The sequence below is a fragment of the Oncorhynchus clarkii genome, chromosome 25, assembly GCF_045791955.1.
Source record: "Oncorhynchus clarkii lewisi isolate Uvic-CL-2024 chromosome 25, UVic_Ocla_1.0, whole genome shotgun sequence".
NCBI classification, from domain to species: domain Eukaryota; kingdom Metazoa; phylum Chordata; class Actinopteri; order Salmoniformes; family Salmonidae; genus Oncorhynchus; species Oncorhynchus clarkii.
In genome coordinates, this window is record NC_092171.1 from 2,664,878 (window position 1) to 2,691,497 (window position 26,620).

At 43.6% G+C, this 26,620-nt stretch overlaps 2 protein-coding genes across 3 annotated transcripts in view; one reads left to right on the top strand and one right to left on the bottom strand.

The window, feature by feature from the left end:
• LOC139383392 (uncharacterized) overlaps positions 1–7,781 on the top strand; it is a 54,223-nt gene extending 46,442 nt beyond the window's left edge. Inside the window, exons 5-6 of one of the 2 annotated variants that reach the window (XR_011628731.1) lie at positions 915–1,003; positions 5,447–7,781. Coding sequence is in view for 1 of the 2 variants with exons in the window: in XM_071127917.1 (XP_070984018.1) it covers positions 5,447–5,572 (126 nt within the window). In the remaining variant the exon portion in view is untranslated. The remainder of the gene's footprint in view (positions 1–914; positions 1,004–5,446) is intronic. The other variant, XM_071127917.1, reaches the window with a different exon arrangement.
• Positions 7,782–12,000: 4,219 nt separating this feature from the next.
• LOC139383391 (solute carrier family 4 member 1 adaptor protein) lies at positions 12,001–26,611 on the bottom strand. The gene is made up of 14 exons (XM_071127916.1): positions 25,679–26,611; positions 25,259–25,457; positions 18,482–18,610; positions 18,340–18,400; positions 17,948–18,087; positions 16,369–16,529; positions 15,985–16,054; positions 15,487–15,676; positions 15,155–15,263; positions 14,693–14,924; positions 14,148–14,237; positions 13,791–13,876; positions 13,324–13,393; positions 12,001–12,275 (listed from the first exon to the last, which is right to left on the bottom strand). The coding sequence occupies exons 1-14, from the start codon at positions 26,504–26,506 to the stop codon at positions 12,226–12,228; spliced, it is 2,415 nt and encodes an 804-aa protein (XP_070984017.1). The 5' UTR covers positions 26,507–26,611; the 3' UTR covers positions 12,001–12,225.
• Positions 26,612–26,620: the final 9 nt, after the last annotated feature.

The following is a 26,620-nucleotide window of genomic DNA, read 5'->3' on the forward strand; positions in this document are numbered from 1 at the left end:
CGCAAAGTTCAAGGGGGCCGAATACTTTCGCAAGGCACTGTATACTCCTCAATAACCATTGGATGAATCCCAGAACATATTCCAGTCTGTGTTTGGAAAACAGTCCTGTAGCGTAGCATCCGTGTCATCTAACCACTTCCGTATTGAGCGAGTCACTGGTACTTCCTGCTTTAGTTTTAGCTTGTAAGCAGGAATCAGGAGGATAGAATTATGGTCCGATTAGCCAAATGGAGGGTGGGGGGGAGCTGTGTTTGCATCTCTGTGTGTGGAGTAAAGGTGGCCTGTTTTTTTTATCCTCTGGTTGCACATGTGACATGCTGGTAGAAATGAGGTAAAACGGATTTAAGTTTGCCTGCATCAAAGTCCCCGCCCACTAGGAGCGCCACTTCTGGATGAGCATTTCCTTGTTTACTTATGGCCTTTATAGAGTTGGTTGACTGTGGTCTTAGTGCCAGCATCGGTCTGTGGTGGTAAATAGACAGCTACGAATAATATAGATGAGAGCTCTCTTGGTAGATAGTGTGGTCTACAGCTTGTCATGAGGTACTCTACCTCAGATGAGCAATACCTTGAGACTTCTTTAATAATAGACATTGTGCACCAGCTGTTATTGACAAAAGACACACTCCCCCACCCCACGTCTTACCAGACGTAGCTTCTCTGTTCTGCCGGTGCATGGAAAATCCCGCCAGCTCTATATTATCTGTATTGTCGCGACTCGGTGAAACATAAGATATTACAGTTTTTAATGTCCTGTTTGTAGGATAATCTTGATCGTCAGTCTTCGATTTTATTTTCCAATGATTGCACGTTAGATAGATAGAACAGATGGCAGTGGGAGTTAACTCGCTCGCCTACAAATTCTCAGAAGGCAGCCCGACCTCCGCACTCTTTTTCTCCGTCTTTTCTTCAAGCAAATGGCGGGGATTTGGGCATGATCCCTGGAAAGCAGTATATCCTTCTCATCGGACTCGTTAAAGGAAAAAGCTTCTTCCAGTTTGAGGTGAGTAATCGCTGTTCTGATGTCCAGAAGTTATTTTCGGTCATAAGAGACAGTAACAGCAACATTATGTACAAAATAAGTAAAAACATAACGCAATTAAAAAATGTCAAAAATAGCACAGTTGGTTAGGAGCATGTAAAACGTCAGACATTCTCTCCGGCTGCATTTTTAGCCCCCGAAGGGGGTGGGGGAGAGGGAGGGAGTGGAAGAGTGAGTTGGAGACCAGGGCATTTGGAGAGATGGAGTAAGACTGAGGTTAAGAGACTTGAGACTTACGACACCTCCTTGTGTCCTTCTACATATAACGTTATCGTGCTAGCTAGCAATTTGTCTGATTTTGATCAAGGCTCAGGTCAGCATGTGTGAGTGAAGAGGAGAAATAAATTACAGTGTTTTTAGAGCCGCTGATCATAACAATTTACCTTGAGGTATTGTAGAGCAGACCATTGGTTCCCACTTTGGGTTGGGGCCCTCTGTTGTGAGTGGTGTCCAGAATATAGGCTGCGTCAAGGGATGACAATTGATACAAATACTATTATCTTTATTTTGTCAATAAATCTAATTGGCCTAAGGAATCACATTATTAAGCTATTTAGTAAATTCAATGTTTTAACATAAAGGTTTGTCTATGTTTAAACTTACTGTTCGGTAACTGCACAAGCCTTATGGTGGATATAGAGCAGTTGTCACCAACCGGGGGATCGACTGGTCGATCGTCAAGGCATTCCTAGTCTATTACCAAACATTTCTGTATATAAGCCAACGATAAAAGCTTGCGCTCCTTACATTTCTTTATTCGTGTTGCGCTGTTGGTGCACTTAGATTCAGAAGCCCTTGCGCACCGTGTAGGCAATGTTCCCATCTGTGGCTAAATTGGATAGCTCAAATCACCTTGCCTACAGATTCCAGCAAAGTTTGATACTAGCCTACATGAGATTTAATCACTTTTAAAAACCATGACCAGAGAGAGCCTGAAGAATACAGCAAAGACCTGCTGTTTTTATGAGTGTGTTCATGTTTATGTTTTTTTTTACAAAACAAAAAACGCACTTCTCCATACTACCACTTGCGCTGCAGCTGCAATGAATTAGTAACCAAGTGTATCGATAGCCCTGCGTTTTAATTATTATTATCTGCTCGTCTTGTCTATTTTAATATTGAGGATCCAACTGGGAAAAATCGATTTGAACGGTCAACCAACTCGAAATTCCAAGTTGGAAACTCTGACATCTTTCTAGAGCTCCGACTTTCCGACCTGAAGATCACTAATGGTATAGTTTGACCTCGTTTTTTTTTGTAGAGTTCCCAGTTGTCTTGAAAGCACCATGACCTTCAGATGCAGTTACCATCAGTCCAGTAAAATAAAAAAAAGTGAATTATTTAAATTCATGCTCAGCTGTGCCTTGGAAGTGCTACACCAAATGATATTTTTTTTATCAAAGCTCAAGTTTTGAAATAAAATATGGTCTGAGAAGAAAAATATTGTCAGGCCAGGCATATAGGCAATATGCTGTGATAATGTGTTAGGCCTATACTGCACAAAACCTCATTCTTACATACTTTTTTTTTTACATTAACCTAATAAAAACAGTTAAGTAATGTAAAAAAATAAAATCAGAGCGGTACATCTCGGCTTGTTTTTTGACAGCGAAAATGATCTTGACTCAGAAAAGGTTGGTGACCACTGGTCTAGAGCAAAAGACACCTCCCTTTGTGGACCAGGGTAATGTAATGAAAAGTTCAGGAACACCTCAAGTAGAGAATATTTACACATCAGACAGCTGTTTCCCCCCAAAAAACATTTATCAATTTGTTTTCAACTACTGGTCCTGTAGCACTTATTCTTTTTTTTTTACTGTCTGCAGTAACCTCAGAACTCGACCATGGTTGAACCATTTTGGGCTATAATGTCTATCAGGCCTTAGACACTGGATGACTCTATATGATGCTGGGGAATGCTAACGTGCTACGCTAACATGTGCAGCAGATGCGGATCCGTCCCAAGGTGTAACGACTCGCGCACACAATGGGCTGCCTTGCAGCTAGCCACATGGAGAACAATTTAACTTTACTGCATCTACGACTCTTGACCTGGAACCTGTCTCTCCCACACTGTAATTCCCGATGAAAGCTTTTTTCTGTCATTGACGGACTGAGTCTGCCTTGGTGTGGAGTGTGTTAACAAGCACTGTTGGGATTTGTTGCCAACAGTAGTCTCTGTCGGATCCTTAAAGACATGTTGTCATATCATATAGTGGTGATGTCATTAGGTGTTTTACCAATGCATAAGGAAACTTTACACTGCTTTACAAGGCTGCTCATTACAGTAACAGCATGTACAGTGCCTTGCGAAAGTATTCGGCCCCCTTGAACTTTGCGACCTTTTGCCACATTTCAGGCTTCAAACATAAAGATTTAAAACTGTATTTTTTTTTGTGAAGAATCAACAACAAGTGGGACACAATCATGAAGTGGAACGACATTTATTGGATATTTCAAACTTTTTTAACAAATCAAAAACTGAAAAATTGGTGTTGCAAAATTATTCAGCCCCCTTAAGTTAATACTTTGTAGCGCCACCTTTTGCTGCGATTACAGCTGTAAGTCGCTTGGGGTATGTCTCTATCAGTTTTGCACATCGAGAGACTGAAATTTTTTCCCATTCCTCCTTGCAAAACAGCTCGAGCTCAGTGAGGTTGGATGGAGAGCATTTGTGAACAGCAGTTTTCAGTTCTTTCCACAGATTCTCGATTGGATTCAGGTCTGGACTTTGACTTGGCCATTCTAACACCTGGATATGTTTATTTTTGAACCATTCCATTGTAGATTTTGCTTTATGTTTTGGATCATTGTCTTGTTGGAAGACAAATCTCCGTCCCAGTCTCAGATCTTTTGCAGACTCCATCAGGTTTTCTTCCAGAATGGTCCTGTATTTGGCTCCATCCATCTTCCCATCAATTTTAACCATCTTCCCTGTCCCTGCTGAAGAAAAGCAGGCCCAAACCATGATGCTGCCACCACCATGTTTGACAGTGGGGATGGTGTGTTCAGCTGTGTTGCTTTTACGCCAAACATAACATTTTGCATTGTTGCCAAAAAGTTCAATTTTGGTTTCATTTGACCAGAGCACCTTCTTCCACATGTTTGGTGTGTCTCCCAGGTGGCTTGTGGCAAACTTTAAACAACACTTTTTATGGATATCTTTAAGAAATGGCTTTCTTCTTGCCACTCTTCCATAAAGGCCAGATTTGTGCAATATACGACTGATTGTTGTCCTATGGACAGAGTCTCCCACCTCAGCTGTAGATCTATGCAGTTCATCCAGAGTGATCATGGGCCTCTTGGCTGCATCTCTGATCAGTCTTCTCCTTGTATGAGCTGAAAGTTTAGAGGGACGGCCAGGTCTTGGTAGATTTGCAGTGGTCTGATACTCCTTCCATTTCAATATTATCGCTTGCACAGTGCTCCTTGGGATGTTTAAAGCTTGGGAAATATTTTTGTATCCAAACCCGGCTTTAAACTTCTTCACAACAGTATCTCGACCTGCCTGGTGTGTTCCTTGTTCTTCATGATGCTCTCTGCGCTTTTAACGGACCTCTGAGACTATCACAGTGCAGGTGCATTTATACGGAGACTTGATTACACACAGGTGGATTGTATTTATCATCATTAGTCATTTAGGTCAACATTGGATCATTCAGAGATCCTCACTGAACTTCTGGAGAGAGTTTGCTGCACTGAAAGTAAAGGGGCTGAATAATTTTGCACGCCCAATTTTTAGTTTTTGATTTGTTAAAAAAGTTTGAAATATCCAATAAATGTCGTTCCACTTCATGATTGTGTCCCACTTGTTGTTGATTCTTCACAAAAAAATACAGTTTTATATCTTTATGTTTGAAGCCTGAAATGTGGCAAAAGGTCGCAAAGTTCAAGGGGGCCGAATACTTTCGCAAGGCACTGTATATTGAGTTGATGGGAAAGGCCGAGAAATATGGGACTGAAGGGATGTCGGGTGGGGTGGAGGTTGGAGAAACAGGTCCAGGTTGAGGGAGGGATGAAAAGAGAGGAGGATGATGAAATTATAGAATGTAACGCACAAACCCCAGACACAGGAAACCAACAGTTTTACACACAACTCAGTTTCTAAATAACATTCAGAAAGGGCTCCATCCCATTAGTTTTCGGTCTCTCTTCTGCCAACTGTGAATCTTGGCTCTGTAAGAGGGTACCAGCTAGTGTCACATTAGCCTCTGACTCTGACCTAGCTACAGTTGTGGTGGTTGACCAGTAAATGACCACCAGCTAATGCCCAGAAAAGCAGGGTAAGCCCTGCTATTTCCATCCACCCAGATCCATGGGAGGATAAAAGCCAGATTAGCCAAAACCCTAACTTTCTCTCAAACTTTTTCCTATTTTTTACATACTCTCTCTTTCTGTCCACAGAACTTGACTGGGACTCGCCCTCTACCCAGGTACGCCTACGATCCCTCAATATTTGCCTTCCGGTCCCTCAGCAGGGTCCCTCCTTGCAATCCCTTGACTCCGTCCGAAGACCCCCCGTGTGTGTGAGGGGATAACACCAACAAAACCACCCCTTCCTCACTTATTGACTCTATAGAAGACTCCCAGACTTCATACTCTGAAGACGAGACTGAGCTAAATAATGAATATGGTATGGCATGACCGTTAGGACAACTTGACAATGCCAATGTTTGAAGGTCAATATAGTACTCTCAGATAATCCTGCTCTGTCAAATTATGCTGTTGCTCGGACAACTGGTTCACTTGACAGAACCATCTAAGACACTAAGAATGGGGAGATCTTAACCCTGATATTGGATGATGATGTGAGACGGGGGCAGACAGTATTTGTGAACAACAAGGCTCCAATAGAAATTGTTTTGAAAATACACCGCTTCACTCAAGCTCTCCGTACCAAGGACACTTTAGGTATTTCATACATTAACGGCTGTCTTTTGGACACATTTTCAATGGATGGTTGTTCTAAAAATGAATTATCAAAAATATTTTTGAAGGACAAAACAAGCATTCGAAAGCATTCAAAGGCCACTCCAATGCGCTCGATACAAGGGAAATGTATGTTGACGACAATCAAAGGTCAAATAAACGCATGACAGGTTTGTTGTCTAGACCAGGGTTTCCCTAACCCGGTCCTGGGCCCCCCACATTTTAGTTTTTGCCCTAGCACTACACAGCTGATTCAAATAATCAAAGCTTGATGATGAGTTGGTTATTTAAATCAGCTGTGTAGTGCTAGGGAAAAAAACAAAAAAGTGCACCCCATGGCCCCCCCGCCGAGTTTGAGAAACCCTGGTCTAGACCGACAACAGCTCATTAGGACAACTCATGAACAGAGGCTTTCTTGACACATTGCAAGATGTACACTGCACAATATCAGTAAAGAGTCTATATTTTGTGATATCAACCAGCGCTAAGTGCGTCGATACTAGGGTCGAAATGGAGATCAGCTTTCTCCATTCAAATATTTCCAGAACATTATAATTATTTCACAATACTGACGACGGATCAGCTCCTTAAGAGGTATTTCCACCTATGGCTGCAAATATTGAGCGGCGTATTCTAATGCTTTTAATGCTTACCCAATAAAAATGCACTAAATCACTGATTTGGCACATGTTAGGCTACACATTAAATCTATTTAGAGAAATTATATACAGTAGCCTACATGTAGCAAAATAGAACTCAATTGATTGAACATGAAATGTTTTTCAACATATTATTGAAAACACCTACAGCCTACTGTTTATATTTTAATGCAGTCATCTCGGTTTTCACTTTGACGCATATTTTTATACGTCGCTCGTTTGTATCAATTGCAAAGACATTAGCAAATTTGTCTTTGTCGTGAACTTTGTTCTGAAGTTATCGGCGGTCACAGAGAGATCAGTCAACAATGTGATTCTATGTTTAGCGGAGATCTTCTGTTCATTAAGTGATGCTAGAGGGCAAAAAAAGCATCTAAAGTTGCACTTAGCTATTCTACAAGTGATCTGAGTCAGGCGTTAGATTACGAGGGCTTTCAAGTGCAATGTTAATGATAGTTTTGGGAAACAGCTCAGATATTTAACGTTGCTCCTATTTAACGATGAACTTAGCTTTAAGATGCTTTTGGGAAACAGGGCCCAGGTCATGAGATACTATGAAATTTATGACTAGTTCAAGAGGTAACAATATAACCCTCAACCTGTTGACGAGTTTGTGAATATCACCTTAAGAGGAAAACAGGATAACATCAAATACTTTGTCCTCTTTTCCTGTATGCATTTCACTGTGCTGTGGTGCAGAAAAGAAAGGTATATGAACATGCAAGAAAGGGAGTATAAGAAATCTATGAGAATATGACATGATTTACTGCTTTAATTTCAGTGCTGTGTCATGAGCTTGTGTAGTACGCTATGCAACACATTTCTAACTCTGTATGTACCTTTTCTTCGGTGGCACATCGCCACATGTATGAGACAACCAAAGGTCATCCCAAACGTCTCATCGTTGTGCCTCTGAATGACATTCCTGATGTATTGAACATTAAACTGAGGCTAGTCTTGACTGTAGGGTCGATGTGCTAACGTAATCAGTGACCAGACAACCTATTTATGCATATGAATGTATCCCTTGATGGACATGCTGCGATCAAAACAATGTCACCATAACCAAGCTCTGCTAGAGTGAATGTTGTGCAGCGCTCTGACATTTGTGTCCCTTGCATAATTTATGAATAAATAAATGCTCTGTGGCATCTTGGTTCTTAGGAGTGATACATTTTAGATCACATTACATAGACTAATTCTACATGCATTGACACGATTACCATTTTGGATTCGCTGTGTACCAGGGTTGGCATCAATCCCATTTCAATCCAGTCAATGCACAATGTGAATCCAAAAACGAGTGTCATTTATTTTCGGAGAGGACATATACTCCCTGTCACTCTGTGTGTCGCCTTCCTCATTGCCGTGGCCCACCCAGCTTCTGATCCATGACCCTGGTCTACTGCATCTCTAGCTCCAGTACTGGTGGAGCTCTGAGAGTTGAATCTGGTATTACTCCATCCTTCAAGAGCCAATTGGGTCAGGAGGATATAGAGGGTCAGGCAGCATGGTCGGGAGTGGGCTGGGCCAGGAGCTTAGAGAGGAGGCTCTGGAGCGAGAGCCCAGGGCCAAAGCTGTCTGGAGGTCCTGCGGTACTGGGATTTGGAAAAGTGTGTTCATGGGAACTGAGATTTGAACGTGTGTGAGAGTACAGAACATGCTTGCATAAAGTTTGTGTATTTGCAGAAGTGCGTGCACCTGGTATGTGAGTTATGTGCTGCTAGGGCTTCTGCAGATAGATACCCACATATCAGAGTGTATGCACAAATAATAGTGTCTATGCTGGTGCAAAGGCTGAGTGGTGGCGTAGAGTGAGGCAGGACTTGTGTATGTGTCACACCAAAGCCTGCCAAGACGGCAAGGTTCCCACCCCTCCTCACTGGATCACAGCAGAACATCTCACCAAATGGTGCAAGCTGCTCGTTGCCAGATCAGACTGTTTGTGTCAGTAGGTAGGTTTCCATTCTCAGGTTTATTCGACAAAGCAAAAAAAAAGTGTAATGGAAACGGCAGATATACATATTTTCTAAACATCGGTAACATTTTTATCCGATTGACAGGGGTGGATTTTTTGGTTGAACTTCGTGACAAATTAAGTGGAATGTTATTTTTTTTATTTTCTTGAATCAATGTTTGGTGAATAAGTTTGCAAGCCAATGTTTGGTGAATAAGTTTGCAAGCCACGTGATGTCATCACACAACTCAAGCTCCACTCCACATTCAATTCTAAATGTCTACTGCTAGCAAAATATTTTTTTTTAAACAAAAACGTTTTCTTTGCAGGACAAGGATTGTCCTGACTTTCAAGAATGCCTGAATTGCTTCATCTTGCTTTTCTGGTTGGCTGGATGCAAGTTTCACCATCCAATTATAACAGATCTACAGGAGTGCAAATCTCACCGTGGCACGGACACGTGGGGCACATGATCATTATTAGAATATGACAAATATTAGTCAATTATTGCATTCTATCCATGCTGGCTTTTGCAGGCTACCAGAGACATGAAAATGATTGGTGGGAGGGCATGCAGGCTGTCACCAATGTATTATTGCGCAATTTGCCTAAATGGGTGATCGAAACACTTCAACCATTTCACTTTTATTCAACACTGGTTTATTTTTTGTTGTTGGGGTGTGACATTAAGTCCAGCTGTTTTTAAAATCGATATAGGATGGTTGGAAACGCACCGTAGCAGGCAATTGTCGCATCTATTTTCTATGCAAACTTTCTAATGTCAACAAAATCACTGGACAAGTTAATGGAAACAGTGGATCTCACACACACACACGGTTGGCTGTGAGAAACATGCCTGTATTCATTGAGATGGATGGGGAGGGTGGAGGCTTTGGGGATTGTGAAAATTGAGGGGTAGAGATTCAGTGGTTGAACTGGAGATGAGAAGACGTGCAGTTGTAGACTCAAACAAATGTCTAAAAACATGGAGCTATTTATTTGTGGGGAAATGAGTCTTCACTGCAAACCTTGAAAGATGGAATCTGAACAACCCCGTACCTTGTGGACAACTTTATTGTACAAATAAAAAGTAACAAAATACACAACTTCTGGAAGGGTATTACTTTTAACCTTCCAGGTTTAAGAGTCTCAGCTGGAAGGAATAAAATAGTAGTGAGGTGGAGGGAGAAAATGAACACAAGAATAAAATGCCGTGTGGGATTTCTGAGGCAGTGTAATCCTGCTCTAGGTAGCTTGCCACAAACACAAATGAAACCCTACTTCACACACACCAGCCTCCTAAACGCTGAGTCACTAGTAATGAAGATCTGGTTAAAAATACACTCTGGAGAGGGAGGACACACACACTACTTTTGACTTGACTCATTATCAGCTTGCGTTTTATCCAGTAATGCCACACAAGTGCCCAGATGGTCTGCAAGCTGCTTATATGCGCTCCCTCACTCTCTGCCACTCTCACTCTCCTTTGAAAGAGGGTTACGCCAGCAATCGACAGTGAAACCCAGCAGCGAACCCATACTGTTCGGACGTCAGGTGGGCTTAGCTGCGAGAAAGCAGCCAAAGTAACAAAGCAGACCTCGGATGAGTGAATGTGGGCACTATAGCTAAATCCTTCACTATATGCTATCCTATCACTATATTCAAATTGGACTCAGTTTAAGTGCAGCCTCTCTCTATTACATACAATGGGGTGAGTCAAGTGCTTTAAGGCAGGCCTACTACGGTAACTAGCCAGCAGATCCAACCCGCTTCCTTACAGCTACACTAAGGTCGGGCATAATTCCTGTTTTTATTAAGACACAGCTGAGCCTGTACAAGATATGTCTCAGAAAACGAACCTCAATCCAGGGATGTGAAATGCATTATACTCCGAATTGTTTCATTATTCCAACATTTCTCATCCCTGGATTGAGGTTCATTTTCCGAGTAATATCTTGCACCGGCTCAGCGGTGTCTTAATACACACAGGAATGCTTTCCGACCCTGGTGCAGCTGTAAAAGCAAGTGGCTCGGATCTGCTGGCTAGCCTACTAACCAGTATGTGAAGACTGATATCTTAACTGTAATGGGACTGGTCCTTTTTCACACTGTCCAAGGATATGTAATGCAAAAACATTCACCAAGTTGTCTCAATGACATGACCATCTCGGAGAAAGAAGGCAATGGTTACCATGAGGCAACTACAAACCAGCTACCAACCATAAAATGTAGTCATTTTCACAGAGGGCAACACTGTACGCTTTCCCAGTGCCAGCCTCCACATTGTTGCCATTTTCCCAGAAGTGAATTCAAATTTGGTAAAGGTACACCACCATTCAAAAGTTTGGGGTCACTTAGAAATGTCCTTGGTTTTGAAAGAAAAGCACATTTTCTGTCCATTAAAATAACATTAAATTGATCAGAAATACAGTATAGACATGGTTCATGTTGTGAATTACTATTGTAGCTGGAAAAAGCTGATTTTTAATGGAATATCTACATAGGCGTACAGAGGCCCATTATGAGCAACCATCACTCCTGTGTTCCAATGGCACATTGTGTTACCTAACTATTATTCTGACATTTCACATTCTTAAAATAAAGTGGTGATCCTAACTGACCTAAAACAGGGAATTTTCACTAGGATTAAATGTCAGGAATTTTGAACAACTGAGATTAAATGCATTTGGCTAAGGTGTATGTAAACTTCCGACTTCAACTGTACATAGGCCCATTATCAGCAACCATCCCTTTTGTGCCTAGAAGGCCAGCATCCCGGAGTCGCCTCTTCACTGTTGTCGTTGAGACTGGTGTTTTGTGGGTACTATTTAATGTAGCTGCCAGTTGAGGACTTCGAAAGCATCGGTTTCTCAAACTAAACACTAATGCACTTGTCCTCTTGCTCAGTTGTGCACCGGGGCCTCCCACTCTTTCTATTCTGGTTAAAGCCAGTTTGCGCTGTTCTGTGAAGGGAGTAGTACACAGCGTTGTACGAGATCAGTTTCTTGGCAATGTCTCGCATGGAATAGCCTACATTTCTCAGAACAAGAATAGACTGACAAGTTTCAGAAGAAAGTCTTTGTTTCTGTTCATATTGAGCCTGTAATCAAACCCACAAATGCTGACGCTCTAGAACCTCAACTAGTCTAAAGAAGGCCAGTTTTATTGCTTCTTTAAACAGAACAGTTTTCAGCTGTGATAACAATTGCAAACAGGATTTTTAATGATCAACGAGCCTTTTAAAATTATAAACTTGGATTAGCTAACAATGTGCCATTGAAACACAGGAGTGATGGTTGCTGATAATGGGCCTCTGTAGATATTCCATTAAAAGTCAGTCATTTCCATCTACAATAGTCATTTACAACATTTACAATGTCCACACTATTTTTGATCAATTTGATGTTATTTTAATGGACAAAAAAAAAGGTGCTTTTCTTTCAAAAACAAGGACATTTCTAAGTGACCCTAAACTTTTGAATGGTAGTGTATGTTGCATGCAATATCCCTTACGCAGGAGTGTCATAGAACACAAATGGATACCGAGTGGATGGAGGCCTGTGTGTGTGTGTTGCTGCTAAGTCCGCAGGTGGGTGGAGTCGAGAAACAAAAAGGGTCAAAAAGTTTGAGCCGTGTGTTCAGTAGCCATACTTTTCATTGAGGTGGGTGCGGCCATCCCCAGACTGACCTGTAGACATGGAGGACAACGTTTTAGGCATATTATTCAGAACATGAACATTAAAAAAGTAGTGACAGTGCAGTGACCAGAGTCTAAAGTGCCTGCTTTAATTAAGAAAGGCTCGCAAAACACATTTAGTATGGGGGCCTGTTTTGTTGCTATATTAAGTCACTGGCTATCTGCTCCAAGAACAAAACCCTACCTAGTCACGTGTGTGTAACAGCTATGTGGGAAATAAATTATTCCACTTAACCATGCCAACGTTCCTCACATGTCGCAGTGTCTGCCAATGACATACGTTTCTCTTTAGGTACTGGCACGCAATCTTATCTAAGAACCAAGTTGTGTTTATTGCTAGTTGCTAAATACAATGAGTTTTGTCAATGAATCCAAATGTCTCTTAGCAGTGTACTTACCCCCGCAAAACGTTAAAACCTTATCTTAACAGCGTGGCTTTGATCTGCATTCCTTGGCCACGGATGAAAATGCAGTCTAAACTCTCCCTTTTCACAAATTGGCCATAAAGCCTGTTTACTTCCCTTTTCTCTTTCTACCCTAGCTCCCTTCATCCCAGAGGTCAGGGACAACCTTATTCCTCTTACTTAGGAGTGGTAGAGAACACAAATAGTCCTTCTCATAAAGAGCATTGTGCAGTGTGTTCAACAATAGGTTGACAATAATCTTGCTCTGTAATGTACATTTCCTCAGTCCTGAAACTCTTGCCGTAACTCCAAATGTCACCTAGCTGCGAGGTTACAATCCTGTGAGATTATTCAGACAAAAAGGTCTTATGTCTCGATGAAGGTTCTTCAGCAAAAACATTAACAGAAATTACATTACTGTTAAATGGTTGAACAACAGTTGACGAGGTTAAGGGCCTGGCTTATTAGTCAAAGCCAAGCCAAATTTAGTTGTCTTTGACCTCTGTGTTACCCTAGCGTTCACCTCAAGACATGGCCGCCCTATGTCAAGGGGCCAGGTGGTAGGTGATTAACATCACAAGATGACAGAACTCATAGCAATAAACAAGAGAATATTAACAAGAAGTTATTTATACCTGTGGGGGGCACCCAGACACAATAGTCTGGGTCATCCTCAGGGTACTGTCCTGATTGGGCGGCTGGAGGCTGGAGACAAAAGCATGACAATGTGACAGAGCATCTCTCTAATGAACGAAGAAAAAAAATGCACCAACTCTACAAAGTAGCTCTCTTTCCGCATGGTACAATTTAGGTAGTAAATGGAAAATAGACGGAATATAATAGAGATTAAGAGGGCGAATCTTCGCATGGTACAAGAAAATTCACAGAGTAACCTAGTATTGTATCAGCCCAGTTTCTTTGTATAACTCAAGTTGGTCTAAAAGTACACTGGATTGAAATTTGGGGGATTGTGTAGAACGCCAGCATACTTGATTAACAGTATTAATTCATTCTCAATCAAGTTTTGGCTCATTATTGACTAGTGTGTGTGAGTGTGAGTGAGTGAATGTGTGTGAGGGCGCACTGAGCTCGAAGTGCTTACTCTGTTGGGGCCGGTGGTTCTTTTTTTCAAGAACGTCCTCGGACTGGGCTTGGCAGCTGCCGCCTCCTTGCCCCCTTCTTTAGGGTCTAAATAAAGATGGGAGGAGAAACGCCAGAACTAAAGTTGGGAACTAAAGACCATCCACACAATGGGAGAATCTCAATTGCATTGCCTCCTCAAAACACATTGGATAAGAAGGTCAGAGGGGCGGGACCTCTGAACTTCTCATTTAATGGGTTTTGAGGAGGCGAGAGGACCAAGGAAATGAAACAGATTATCACGTGCACATTGCCAGACGGAGAGAAAAACAGCGTACCAACAGAAGAGCAAAGAGACACAAACGTTGAGTTCCTGTACCTGGTAAGGGCTTTAAACGGCCGAGAGGCGCATCTTCCATGGTTTCCTCAGGCTCCTCTACATCTATACTTCTCTGGGACAGCTTTTTCCCTATAAAAAAAGAGACAAAAACACTGTTCAATGATCACAGCTGAATAGTGGTACGTTGTTACGGAAAACAATTTCACCATGATGATGCCATATAAGAGCCAAACATTGGAGATACATAGATATGTAGTATAATATGTATAGCTCTGTCCGAAGTAACACTGCCATCTACAGGCGATTGGGAGAACAACAGCTTCATATGGATATGACACAGGCTACATTCCAATTAACTACCCTTCAATTGTGCACGCCTACACCCCCTCATGGATTTAAAGGAACAGACTGCTGTAAGGAATATGGTGGAAACTCCCAGCATTCATGCTTGCACCAAGCAAACGCTTTTACATGTATGAGGGGAAAGTAAAGGAGTGCACACCTCTGGAGAAGGGTAGAGAATCGGAACGCAGCCACAGTGAGAAAAAGGCAGCAAGACACAGCATCTAACTCTTATATTATACCTCTGGGGGGTTGGGACAGAGGTGGGTCATGCCTCTGGCATCCTGTACTGCAGCCCTCTGTGGAATCAGTGCTTTCATTGGACTGTTGGGGTTCCTCAGCCTGGATGTCAGCCTCAGTCAAGTCTTCACTCCCTTTGTTGTTGTCATCCTCCTCCTCTTCTTCCTCCTCCTCTTCCTCTCCTTTCATGTTGAAGAGTTCTGTGGGCAGATTGGCTCGCTTTGGGGGCAACTTCTAAGAAAGAGGGAAAGAGAGCACAAAAAAATTGAGTGGTTGTGAAGAGGCAACAGTTGAGTAAGAGATGCAGAGAGGGCGAGCGCTAAAGAAATAGGTAGACAGATTAGAGACAGAAAGAAATGGCAGAAATAGGGATAGTGTAAACTGTAAAGCTTTTCCAGCATTTGCAAAAACCCTCTTATGAAAAGCTATTATGGATATTCTCCTCTGTTGCCAAGTGAACATACCCCTATGGTCCCAGTCTTCAGTTTGAACTTGGCGCCTCCCTTCATGGCACCAAACAGCGGTAGGGACCGCTTCTTAGGCTTGTCTACGTCGGACGACCCACTCATAGACCTGTGAGGAATTTTTTTTGTCAGAGTGCAATACTGTACAACCATGTGTAGCGAACATTCAGTATTTCTAGGAGGGAACAGCAATAGGCACTACTAATATACAATCATCCTCGAGAGAATAACGGATGAATAGAAACACTGTGAGAAAGAGGCACCAAGACGCAACATTCAACTAGGTGATTCAGATATTAGGGGATAGCTGCATGCATATGCATATATATCACCCCGTCTGCAGTGAAGGCATCTGGGCTGGCCGCGTGAGCTCCACCAGCCGGCGCAGTCTCTGGGCCTCCTTACGCAGGTCGGCGGTGTGCACGTGCAGCTTACGGCGCTCCACTCCGTCCAGTGCCGCCTCGCTGCGCACGGCGACCATGAAGGCATCCAGGGGGTCCTCGGAGGATGAGTGAGAGCCGTCTGATAGGAAGGAGAAATAGAAGTGAATTGAAACCTTACGATAAAGCAGTCGGTCTCACACATACACAGACAAACTGACAGATACAACACCACTCACTTGGGTGAAACTACACATAGTTGACAGCAACGTAGGTGTACCAGTGTTTCTTAATCCTGGTCCTGGGGAACCAAAGGGGTGCACATTTTGGTTTTTGCCCTAGCACTACACACCTGATTCCACTTTTCAAAGGAAACAGGATTCAGAAACACTAACCTAGACACATTGCGATGAAAGGTGGTTGAAAATACCTTTTCTGTGCACCACTTACCTCTCCCTGTAGCACTGAGCTTCTTCTCGGTCTCTGCCAGAGCTTTCTCAACCACCAACAGTTTGGCCACCTTAGCAAGATAACAAGCACCCTGTCACTCTAGTTCACATAGAGTACCCTTCCTCCCCTGACATATCACATACTGTGCACACAAAACATTTCAATAGACAGAAGAGGCTATTTGAAACAAAAACGTTGTTTTTGGGATTTGTAAAGTGTACTTCTGTTTCAGAGAATTGGCAACATCAGTGATAGTGCAATACATACAGCGTTGTAATGTGATATCTTAGATGAGCACTTCATTTTGAGAAATACTTCGTATTTCCTTTTTTAATTCCTGAGGTTGAAATGTGAGAAAGCGTATTTAATGACATGGGTCTTTACCAGTGACTCGTAAGTGTCCGGGCGCTCCTGAATCTTTCCCGCCTTCTTCATGCGCTCCTGTCTCTTCTTCTCCACAGCACCGGTGCGGTCCAGAAAGTTATCATCGTCACTGTCATAGAAATCCTCGTCCTCCCAGTTCTTCTTCTTGCGCTTGCGGGAAACTGGAGGGAGTGGATTATGAACAAGTTAAAGTACAACAACAGTAGAAGTTACAGACAATGAGCACGATTACATGCACACTATAGTGATTATTGTGGATAGTCAGGTCAATACAATGATTTGTTTAAAACATTTACATGCTTTGCAAAAATAACAATTTCCCTAATAATCCTGTTTACATGGACACAGAAATCAGGCTACTGATGGGCCTTTTGATAAATGCAGAAAATCGGTCATCAAAATCAACAGTGACCATGCTATTTTTGCTAATACTTTTTGATTCTCAGTTTGGACATATAAAGTTTGTATGTGAAAACTATTTACAAGACATATACTTGCTTTTTCTGAACTCACTTCATTCGCGCACAAGAGCGAGGCTTGCGCTACTCGGTGCTAGAACATGCTCAGATGCCGATTAAGTTTTTTTTACATGTAGATTGCTCAGAAAAGCAGGTGTTTTAATCGGCGTATGCTTACTTCGATTATGATCTTACACCGATTAAGATAAGCAGACTAAGGTGTTTACATGACTAATGCCATATTCTGTCTTCTGCCATAATGTTTAAAATTGAATTATTAGTGTGCATGTAAACATACTCAATGGTACAGAGTAAGGACTCAACGTCTGGCGGACCATGGGGTTAAGCCTACATAGGGAATAAACAAAGTTGTTTGACGCATCTTCCAAGTGCCTAAACAGGCTACAATATGTCCAGAACTATGCTGCACGTGTCCTCAACCACACCTCCTCTTGCAAGCACATCACTCCAGTGCTGTTCAACCTCTACTGGCTCCCCATATGTTCACGCGTCGACTACAAAATCCTGGTTCAAACCTACCAAGCTATCTCTGGACTGAAGTATCCGTCTGACCTCATTCTACCCTCCTGTACCACACGCACCCGTCGCTTCTCCAGGTCCGTATCCCTTCAGCAGCCCCGCAGCAGACTATGGGTGACAAGACTGTCAGTTGCGTGGCGCTGCGGCTGTGGGACGCATTTCCAGACACAATTAGGCTGCAGTCTCTGTCCTCTACTAATTCTGTTCTCCGGATCTGGCGATCTATAGCTTTGATTGTTGTCTTGTGTTCTGGATTGTTTTTATTAAATGTTTTATTTTTGTGTCTGTGAAAATTACTTTACAAATTAAATGAATTATTATTATAATAAATATACATTGTAAATAAAAACTTGAACAACAACCAAAACAGCAAGCCATCACCTTCAATGTGAGCTATTCACTGTTTTGTAGGGTATTCACTGTATAGAATGTTACATTTCAATACAACTTTGGAATACTGGAAAGAAATGACTAGGCGCTGCTGAACCACTCATACTGCTGATGTAGCAGGCTGCATTGACTACAGTAAATAGTAACATTTCTGCTGTGGGCTGATGTAGCAGCTCTGCTAGGACCCCCACCTGCCTCCTGCCTGAGCAGGCCCCGGGCCTCCAGGATTCGACACGCCTCCAGGGAAGACTGGATGGCCGCATCTTTCTTCTTCCCTGTGTGGGTCACCTCAGCGACCAGCTGCTTCCCCGAAGCGTCATCCACTGGGAGCCTGCGTGTGGAAAGGAGGTGACATGTTTTACATTCTGGTCAGTATGTCAATTTTCTACCTGGTAGTTCGTTGAAAGATACATGTCACTAATTGGCTAGGTCTGAAATCAGTCCCTGATTAGTGGGGATGAATAAAAACCAGAGGGGTTGCAGACCTACAGGTCCAAATTTGAAAAGGACAGCAATATCATTTGCATGATATAAAACATGATTGCACACAATTACATACCCTCAGACAAAATAAAAAGCTTACTTTACTCTGCAGAGCCAGGTACCGTGGCTTTTGTCTTCATACTCAAACTCAAGCTCTTCCCCTGAAATAAAAGACACTGTCAAACACACCAAAAGGAAACATGATTATGGTACTAGGGAATGTCTTTCTCCAAAGGTCTGACCTTCTCTGTCAAAGAAGCCCTGCAGTGCTTTCTTAGGGTCCTTCAGGTAAGCAGCCTCTTGGTCCTCCTGGAACTCTGTGGAGAAGGGGTTCTCCTCGTTCTCATCCTCTTCAGGGGCTGCCTCATCAGCTACACATGTACAGTTGAAGTCGGAGGTTTACATACACCTTAGCCAAATACATTTAAACTCAGCTTTTCACAATTCTTGACATTTAATCCTAGTAAAACTTCCCTGTCTTAGGTCAGTTAGGATCATCACTTTATTTTAAGAATGTGAAATGTCAGAATAATAGTAGAGAATGATTTATTTCAGATTTGATTATATCATCACACTCCTAGTGGGTCAGAAGTTTACATACACTCAATTAGTATTTGGTGGCATTGCCTTCAAATTGTTTAACTTGGGTCGAACATTTCGGGTAGCTTTCCACAAGCTTCCCACAATAGGTTGGGTGAATTTTGGCCCATTCCTCCTGACAGAGCTGGTGTAACTGAGTCAGGTTTGTAAGCCTCGCCCTTTTCCTCCAAACATAACGACGGTCATTATGGCCAAACAGTTCTACTTTTGTTTCATCAGACCAGAGGACATTTCTCCAAAAAGTACAATCTTTGACCCTGTGCAGTTGCAAACCGTAGTTTGGCTTTTTTATGGCGGTTTTGGAGCAGTGGTTTCTTCCTTGCTGAGCAGCCTTTCAGGTTATGTCGATATAGGACTAGTTTTGCTGTGGATATAGATACCTTTGTACCCGTTTCCTCCAGCATCTTTACAAGATCGGCAGAGTAGCCTAAGTGGTTAGAGCGGTGGACTAGTAACCGAAAGGTTGCAAAATCGAATCTGTCGTTCTGCCCCTGAACAAGGCAGTTAACCCACTGTTCCTAGACCGTCATTGACAATAAGAATTTGTTCTTAACTGACTTGCCTAGTTACATAAAATAAAAACAGGTCCTTTGCTGTTGTTCTGGGATTGATTTGCACTTTTCGCACCAAAGTACATTCATCTCTAGGAGACAGAACGCATATCCTTCCTGAGCGGTATGATGGCTGTGTGGTCCCATGGTGTTTACACTTGTGCACTATTGTTTGTACTGATGAACGTGGTACCTTCAGGCATTTGGAAATTGCTCCCAAGAATGAACCAGACTAGCTCCACAATGAGATCGTGTGGAGGCCAGGCAGCAGGGTGCGTGCAGGCCAGGCAGCAGGGTGCGTGCAGGCCAGGCAGCAGGGTGCGTGCAGGCCAGGCAGCAAGGGTGCGTGCAGGCCAGGCAGCAAGGGTGCGTGCAGGCCAGGCAGCAAGGGTGCGTGCAGGCCAGGCAGCAAGGGTGCGTGCAGGCCAGGCAGCAAGGGTGCGTGCAGGCCAGGCAGCAAGGGTGCGTGCAGGCCAGGCAGCAAGGGTGCGTGCAGGCCAGGCAGCAGGGTGCGTGCAGGCCTGGCAGCAGGGTGCGTGCAGGCCTGGCAGCAGGGTGCGTGCAGGCCTGGCAGCAGGGTGCGTGCAGGCCTGGCAGCAGGGTGCGTGCAGGCCTGGCAGCAGGGTGCGTGCAGGCCTGGCAGCAGGGTGCGTGCAGGCCAGGCAGCAGGGTGCGTGCAGGCCTGGCAGCAGGGTGCGTGCAGGCCTGGCAGCAGGGTGCGTGCAGGCCAGGCAGCAGGGTGCGTGCAGGCCAGGCAGCAGGGTGCGTGCAGGCCAGGCAGCAGGGTGCGTGCAGGCCAGGCAGCAGGGTGCGTGCAGGCCAGGCAGCGTGCAGGCCAGGCAGCAGGGTGCGTGCAGGCCAGGCAGCAGGGTGCGTGCAGGCCAGGCAGCAGGGTGCGTGCAGGCCAGGCAGCAGGGTGCGTGCAGGCCAGGCAGCAGGGTGCGTGCAGGCCAGGCAGCAGGGTGCGTGCAGGCCAGGCAGCAGGGTGCGTGTAGGCCAGGTAGCTGGGTGCGTGTAGGCCAGGTAGCTCGGTGCGTGCAGGGCAGGCAGCAGGGAGCGTGCAGGCCAGCCTGCCAGCTTAGTGGAGTCTGCCACTAGCACAGAAAATATCCTATCGAAGAGCCCTCACTGCTGCTCTATCATCCTATTTTTCCAACTTAATTGAGGATAAGAACAATCCAAAATGACTTCATGATACTGTCACAAAGCTAACTAAAAATCAGCATTCCCCAAGAGAGGATGGCTTTCACTTCAGCAGTGATAAATTCAAGAACTTCTTTGAGGAAGTTCAGTTTATGTCTCAGTTGTTGAATCTTGTTATGTTCATACAAATATTTACACATGTTAAGTTTGCTAAAAATAAACATAGTTGACAGTGAGAGGACGTTTCTTTTTTTGAGTTTATTTAATCCATTTTAAATTCAGGCAGTAACACAACAAGATGTGGAAAAAGTCATGGGGTGTGAATACTTTCCGAAGGCACTGTATCTGACCTGCAAGTGATCCCGACACAGTGAGCCTAAAGTGGACTAGCGGGAGCACAACAGAACTCGACGCCAGAAACCGAGGTGTAAGAGAAAGATGGGGTGTAAAGTTATGCCGGCATTTCAGCGAGAGTACGATTTAAGATAATAAAAATCTCAAATCACATTTTATTTGTCACATGCGCCGAATACAACAGGTGTAGACTATCGTGAAATGCTTACTTACGAGCCCTTTCCCAACAATGTAGAGTTAAAAAGTTAAACAATTATAATAAAACATTTGACAAAAAAGGAAATAGTAACAATAAAATAACAATAGCGAGGATATATATATACATGGATTACCGGTCAAGTCAATGTGCAGGGGTACGAGGTTGAGGTAATTATGTACATGTACTCTCGTTAGGGGTAAAAGTGACTAGTCAATCAGGATAGATGATATACAGAGTAGCAACAGTGCATGTGAAGAGTGAAAGTGTGCGTGTGTTTATGAGCGTATGTAGTGTGTGTGTGTGTGTATTGGAGTGTCAGTGTAGTGTATGTGAGTGTGTGGGTAGAGTCCTGTGAGTGTGCATAGAAACAGTGCAAGAGAGTCACTGCAAAATAAAGGGGATCAACACATATTCCAGGTAGCCATTATAGTAATCATTAACTGTTCAGCAGTCTTATGGCTTGGGGGGTAGAAACTGTTCATGAGACAGATTTGGTGCTCCGGTACCACTTGCCGTGTGGTAGCAGAGAGGACAATCTATGGCTTGGGTGGATGGAGTCTGATAATTTAGGGACTTCCTCTGACACCGCATGGTATAGAGGTCCAGGGTGCCTGGGATGATGGTGGTGATGTGAGCCATGACCAGCCTTTCAAAGCATTTGACGGCTACAGATGTGAGTGCTACGGGGCGATAGACATTCAGATAGTCCCTGTGCCCAAGAACTCCAAGGTTCTTACCTATTGTGTAATTTGTTTGAAACATGTCGGTATTACAGACTGGGTCAGGGAGAGGTTGAAAATGTCAGTGAAGACACTTGCAAGCTGGTCAGCGTATGCTTTGAGTACGCGTCCTGGTAATCCATCTAGCCCTGCGGCCTTGTGAATGTTAACCTCACATCGGCTACGGACAGCGTGATCACACAGTCGTCCAGAGAAGCTGGTGCTCTCATGCATGGTCCAGTGTTGCTTGCCTCGAAGCGAGCATAGAAGGCATTTAGCTCGTCTGGTAGGCTCGCTTCACTGGGCAGTTTGGAGCTGGATTACCCTTTGTAATCTGTGATAGTTTGCACGCCCTGCCACATCCGACGAGTGTCAGAGCCGGCGTAGGCTTAGTCCTGTATTGAAGCTCTGCCTGTTTGATGGTTCGTTGGAGGGTGTAGTGGATAAGCGTCTGGATTAGTGTTCTGCTCCTTGAAAGCAGCAGCTCTAGACTTTAGCTCAGTGCAGATGTTGCCTGTAATCCATGGCTTCTGGTTGGGATATATACATACGGTCACTGTGGGGACGTCATCATCAATGCAACTATTAATTAAGCCGGTGACTGATGTGGTAAACTCCTCAAAGTCAGTCTGTGCAAGCAAAACAGTCCTGTAGCTTAACATCCACTTCATCAGACCACTTCAGTATTGAGCGCGAGTATTGAACTCAGGCGAGTAGAACCTCGAGACTTCCTTAATATTAGAGATTGCGCACCAGCTGTTGTTAACAAAAGAGACACACACCCACCCCCCTTGAGTTTGCAGTTCTGTCCTGCCGATGTACAGAAAGAACAGCTAGATTTATATTTTCCATGTCCTTGTTCAGCCATGACTCGGAGAAACAGGATATTACAGTTCTTCAGATCACGTTGATAGGATAGTCTCGAATGGAGCTCGTCCAGTTTATGCTCCACTGATTGCACATTCGCCAACAGAACGGAAGGTGGAGGCGGTTTATCCACTCACAACGTAATCTCGTCAGGTATCCAGCACGCCATCCTCTATAACCCTGCCTCTTCTTTTTCAGAGACTCTGGGATTTAGGCCTGGTACGGGATGAGCAGTATGTCCTTCGCCGCAGACTCTTTGAAGTAGAAATCCTCATCCAAATTGAGGTTAGTGATCGCTGTTCTGGTGTTCAGAAGCTCTTTTCGGTCATAGAAAACGATGGAAGGAAACATTATGTACAAAAAAAGTTACAATCAGCACAATTAGCAAAATAGCACTATTGGTCAGGAGACAGTAAAAGTGCTGCTATTCCCTCCAGCGACATTAGGAACGGGAGGAGGATAGGTCAGGGTCCTCAGTGGTCTTATGAAAGGACTTAAGCCCAAGAACGTGAGTGTATATCCCTCTACATGTATAGTAAGGTGTGTCAGGTCAACTGGTTTTAATTTGTATGATACCTTTGTGACTCTTGTATGATGGCAAAGGAAAAATGACCATTCTTGGATAGACAAGAAATGTTTATTCTATTCTATGATGATGGAGAATAAATGGGTAGCCAGTTAACACTGGTCATATAATCAACCTATCAACATCCAGGTGATGAAGGATGAATACAACAGCTAGGACAGTATCCAACTGTGGTGCCTTACAAATGGATCACTGAGCATTCCAGAGCATTCTACCTGATGACTGGTAGAGAACAGCAGAACACTCAGTGGGTTTTGTCCAACATGTCTCTGGACCCACTCACTGTCACAGTCATACGCTGGACCTAGTTTTGTCCCATGGAATAAATGTTCTGGATCTTAATGTTTTTCCTCATAATCCTGGACTATCGGACCACCATTTTATTACGTTTGCAATTGCAACAAATAATCTGCTCAGACCCCAACCAAGGAACATCAAAAGTCGTGCTATAAATTCACAGACAACACAAAGATTCCTTGATGTCCTTCCAGATTCCCTCTGTCTACCCAAGGACGCCAGAGGACAAATCAGTTAACCACCTAACTGAGGAACTCAATTTAACCTTGCGCAATACCCTAGATGCAGTTGCACCCCTAAAAACTAAAAACATTTCTCATAAGAAACTAGCTCCCTGGTACACAGAAAATACCCGAGCTCTGAAGCAAGCTTCCAGAAAATTGGAACGGAAATGGCGCCACACCAAACTGGAAGTCTTCCGACTAGCTTGGAAAGACAGTACTGTGCAGTACCGAAGAGCCCTTACTGCTGCTCGATCATCCTATTTTTCTAACTTAATTGAGGAAAATAAGAACAATCCGAAAATTCCTTTTTGATACTGTCGCAAAGCTAACTAAAAAGCAGCATTCCCCAAGAGAGGATGACTTTCACTTTAGCAGTGATAAATTCATGAACTTCTTTGAGGAAAAGATTATGATCATTAGAAAGCAAATTACGGACTCCTCTTTAAATCTGCGTATTCCTTCAAAGCTCAGTTGTCCTGAGTCTGCACAACTCTGCCAGGACCTAGGATCAAGAGAGACGCTCAAGTGTTTTAGTACTATATCTCTTGACACAATGATGAAAATAATAATGGCCTCTAAACCTTCAAGCTGCATACTGGACCCTATTCCAACTAAACTACTGAAAGAGCTGCTTCCTGTGCTTGGCCCTCCTATGTTGAACATAATAAAACGGCTCTCTATCCACCGGATGTGTACCAAACTCACTAAAAGTGGCAGTAATAAAACCTCTCTTGAAAAAGCCAAAGCTTGACCCAGAAAATATAAAAAACTATTGGCCTATATCGAATCTTCCATTCCTCTCAATTTTTTTTGAAAAGGCTGTTGCGCAGCAACTCAATGCCTTCCTGAAGACAAACAATGTATACGAAATGCTTCAGTCTGGTTTTAGACCCCATCATAGCACTGAGACGGCACTTGTGAAGGTGGTAAATTACATTTTAATGGCATCGGACCGAGGCTCTGCATCTGTCCTCGTGCTCCTAGACCTTAGTGCTGCTTTTGATACCATCGATCACCACATTCTTTTGGAGAGATTGGAAACCCAAATTGGTCTACACGGACAAGTTCTGGCCTGGTTTAGATCTTATCTGTCGGAAAGATATCAGTTTGTCTCTGTGGATGGTTTGTCCTCTGACAAATCAACTGTACATTTCAGTGTTCCTCAAGGCTCTGTTTTAGGACCACTTGTTTTCACTATATGTTTTACCTCCTCCAAATCTATAGTTTGTTAACAAGAAATTTGTGGAGTGGTTGAAAAACGAATTTTAATGACTCCAACCTAAGTGTATCTAGACTTCTGATTTCAACTGTATGTATTGGTAGATATGAAGGCGAGAGAGAGAGATTAAAGTCAACATATTGAGGGCTTGAAGCTACAGAGCTGTGATATGGTAGCAGTGGTTAATTGCAATTAATGTAAGTAAACAATTCTGAGCCATGCATTACAGTCTCTCCTGGTGCTGAGCACTGAAAGCTTACCTATTCCCCATGAACAGCCCGAATCATTGTTTAAACTCTTTCCCTGGATACCACTGCTTTCTTTCCCCTCTTCCTTTTCCTCCTCATCCGAGCCTTCTCCCATCATCCTCCTCTCCAGGTCCTCCCGCTGCTTCCTGGCTCGCTCCCGCAGCTCTGTGACAGTCAGGTCTGACTCCGCCTCTTCGTCAAACTCTGGACCCTGCAAAGATATACAGTAGAGTAGGGCTATTCAGAACTACAATGGTAAAGGACTACATAAGTGAGAGGTTTGAAGTCTAAGGATGTCTAATCTAGTACATCTATCCTACCTGTGGTAGTAAGTGCACTGTGTATAACATTTTACTTAGCCTATTTTTGAATGGTATGAACACTAAGTAATGTTTTCTGACATGAAGGAACAATTCTTTATTTTTTTTTTACCTGCATGATGAAAAGTCTAGTGCTTCCCCCGAATTTGAGTACGTGCCCAACCCGTACTCTGATGTAGGTATTCGGTGGTATCTTGTTCTTGTTGACGAAGGTACCATGTGTGCTGCCCAGGTCATGGACATAGAACCCTCTTGCCTCTCCAACTGCCTCCTCCTCTCCTGCCAGCCCACGGTATTGAATGACAGCGTGATACCTGGAGATTGAGGGGTGTTCCAGGGATACGTCACACACAGGTAAACGTCCGACCACAAAATAACTCTGCTGGGTGAGTGGGACCGTATCAACTATAGTGCCATTCTTGAGGATTTCTAGGGAATATGGGACATCTGCCACTCCTGCCCAAGGAGGTTCGGCATATGGAACAGGAGGGTGGGGTTTAAATTTGCCAATAGGTGTTCCTTTGACAGGAAATCTTGGTGGGGGTTGGACGTCACTAGTCTGGTCTTTTTCGGAATAATTTTCGCTCTCTACACCTTTCCGTGACGTTGTGTTGTCATTATCCGACGTGGAAGGGGTGGTTTGCTCATCTGCAGATGCCTCACTACTATCAGAAGTAGATGGTTGTAGTTCTTTGTCGCCATTTTCTTCATGTGTAGGCTTTCTTGCTGCTCTGCTCGCGACAAGACCTCGTTTACTCACGAGCGAAGGCGCCGCAAAGAGAGCAGGTTTTTTGAAAGGGTCCTCTGTTTGAGTGTTAGTCACGTCTTCTTCCTTGTTACATTCACCACCATTCTCATTACTCACACGTTCTTCCATTTGAGTGTCCATTTCTGTAACAGTAAATATTTCAGACTCTTCTGTGCGCGAGGAGTCCGCCATGTTTATATGGTTCGGCTCTCAACTCGGACCGTGCTGTAACACAATTCCATGCGAATTGTTACCGTCAGAGATGTTATCTGTGATGTTATGCAAATATTATGAATTTCCTTAAAA

Excerpts from the sequence above, each read along its gene's own strand:
- LOC139383391 (XM_071127916.1), bottom strand. The coding sequence starts at position 26,506 with ATGGCGGACTCCTCGCGCACAGAAGAGTCTGAAATATTTACTGTTACA. Across the intron at positions 15,677-15,984 it reads GCTCAGTGCTACAGGGAGAG|ACGGCTCTCACTCATCCTCC; the intron begins GTAAGTGGTGCA and ends CCTTCCTATCAG. Across the intron at positions 13,877-14,147 it reads CCGTTTAAAGCCCTTACCAG|ACCCTAAAGAAGGGGGCAAG; the intron begins GTACAGGAACTC and ends ATCTTTATTTAG.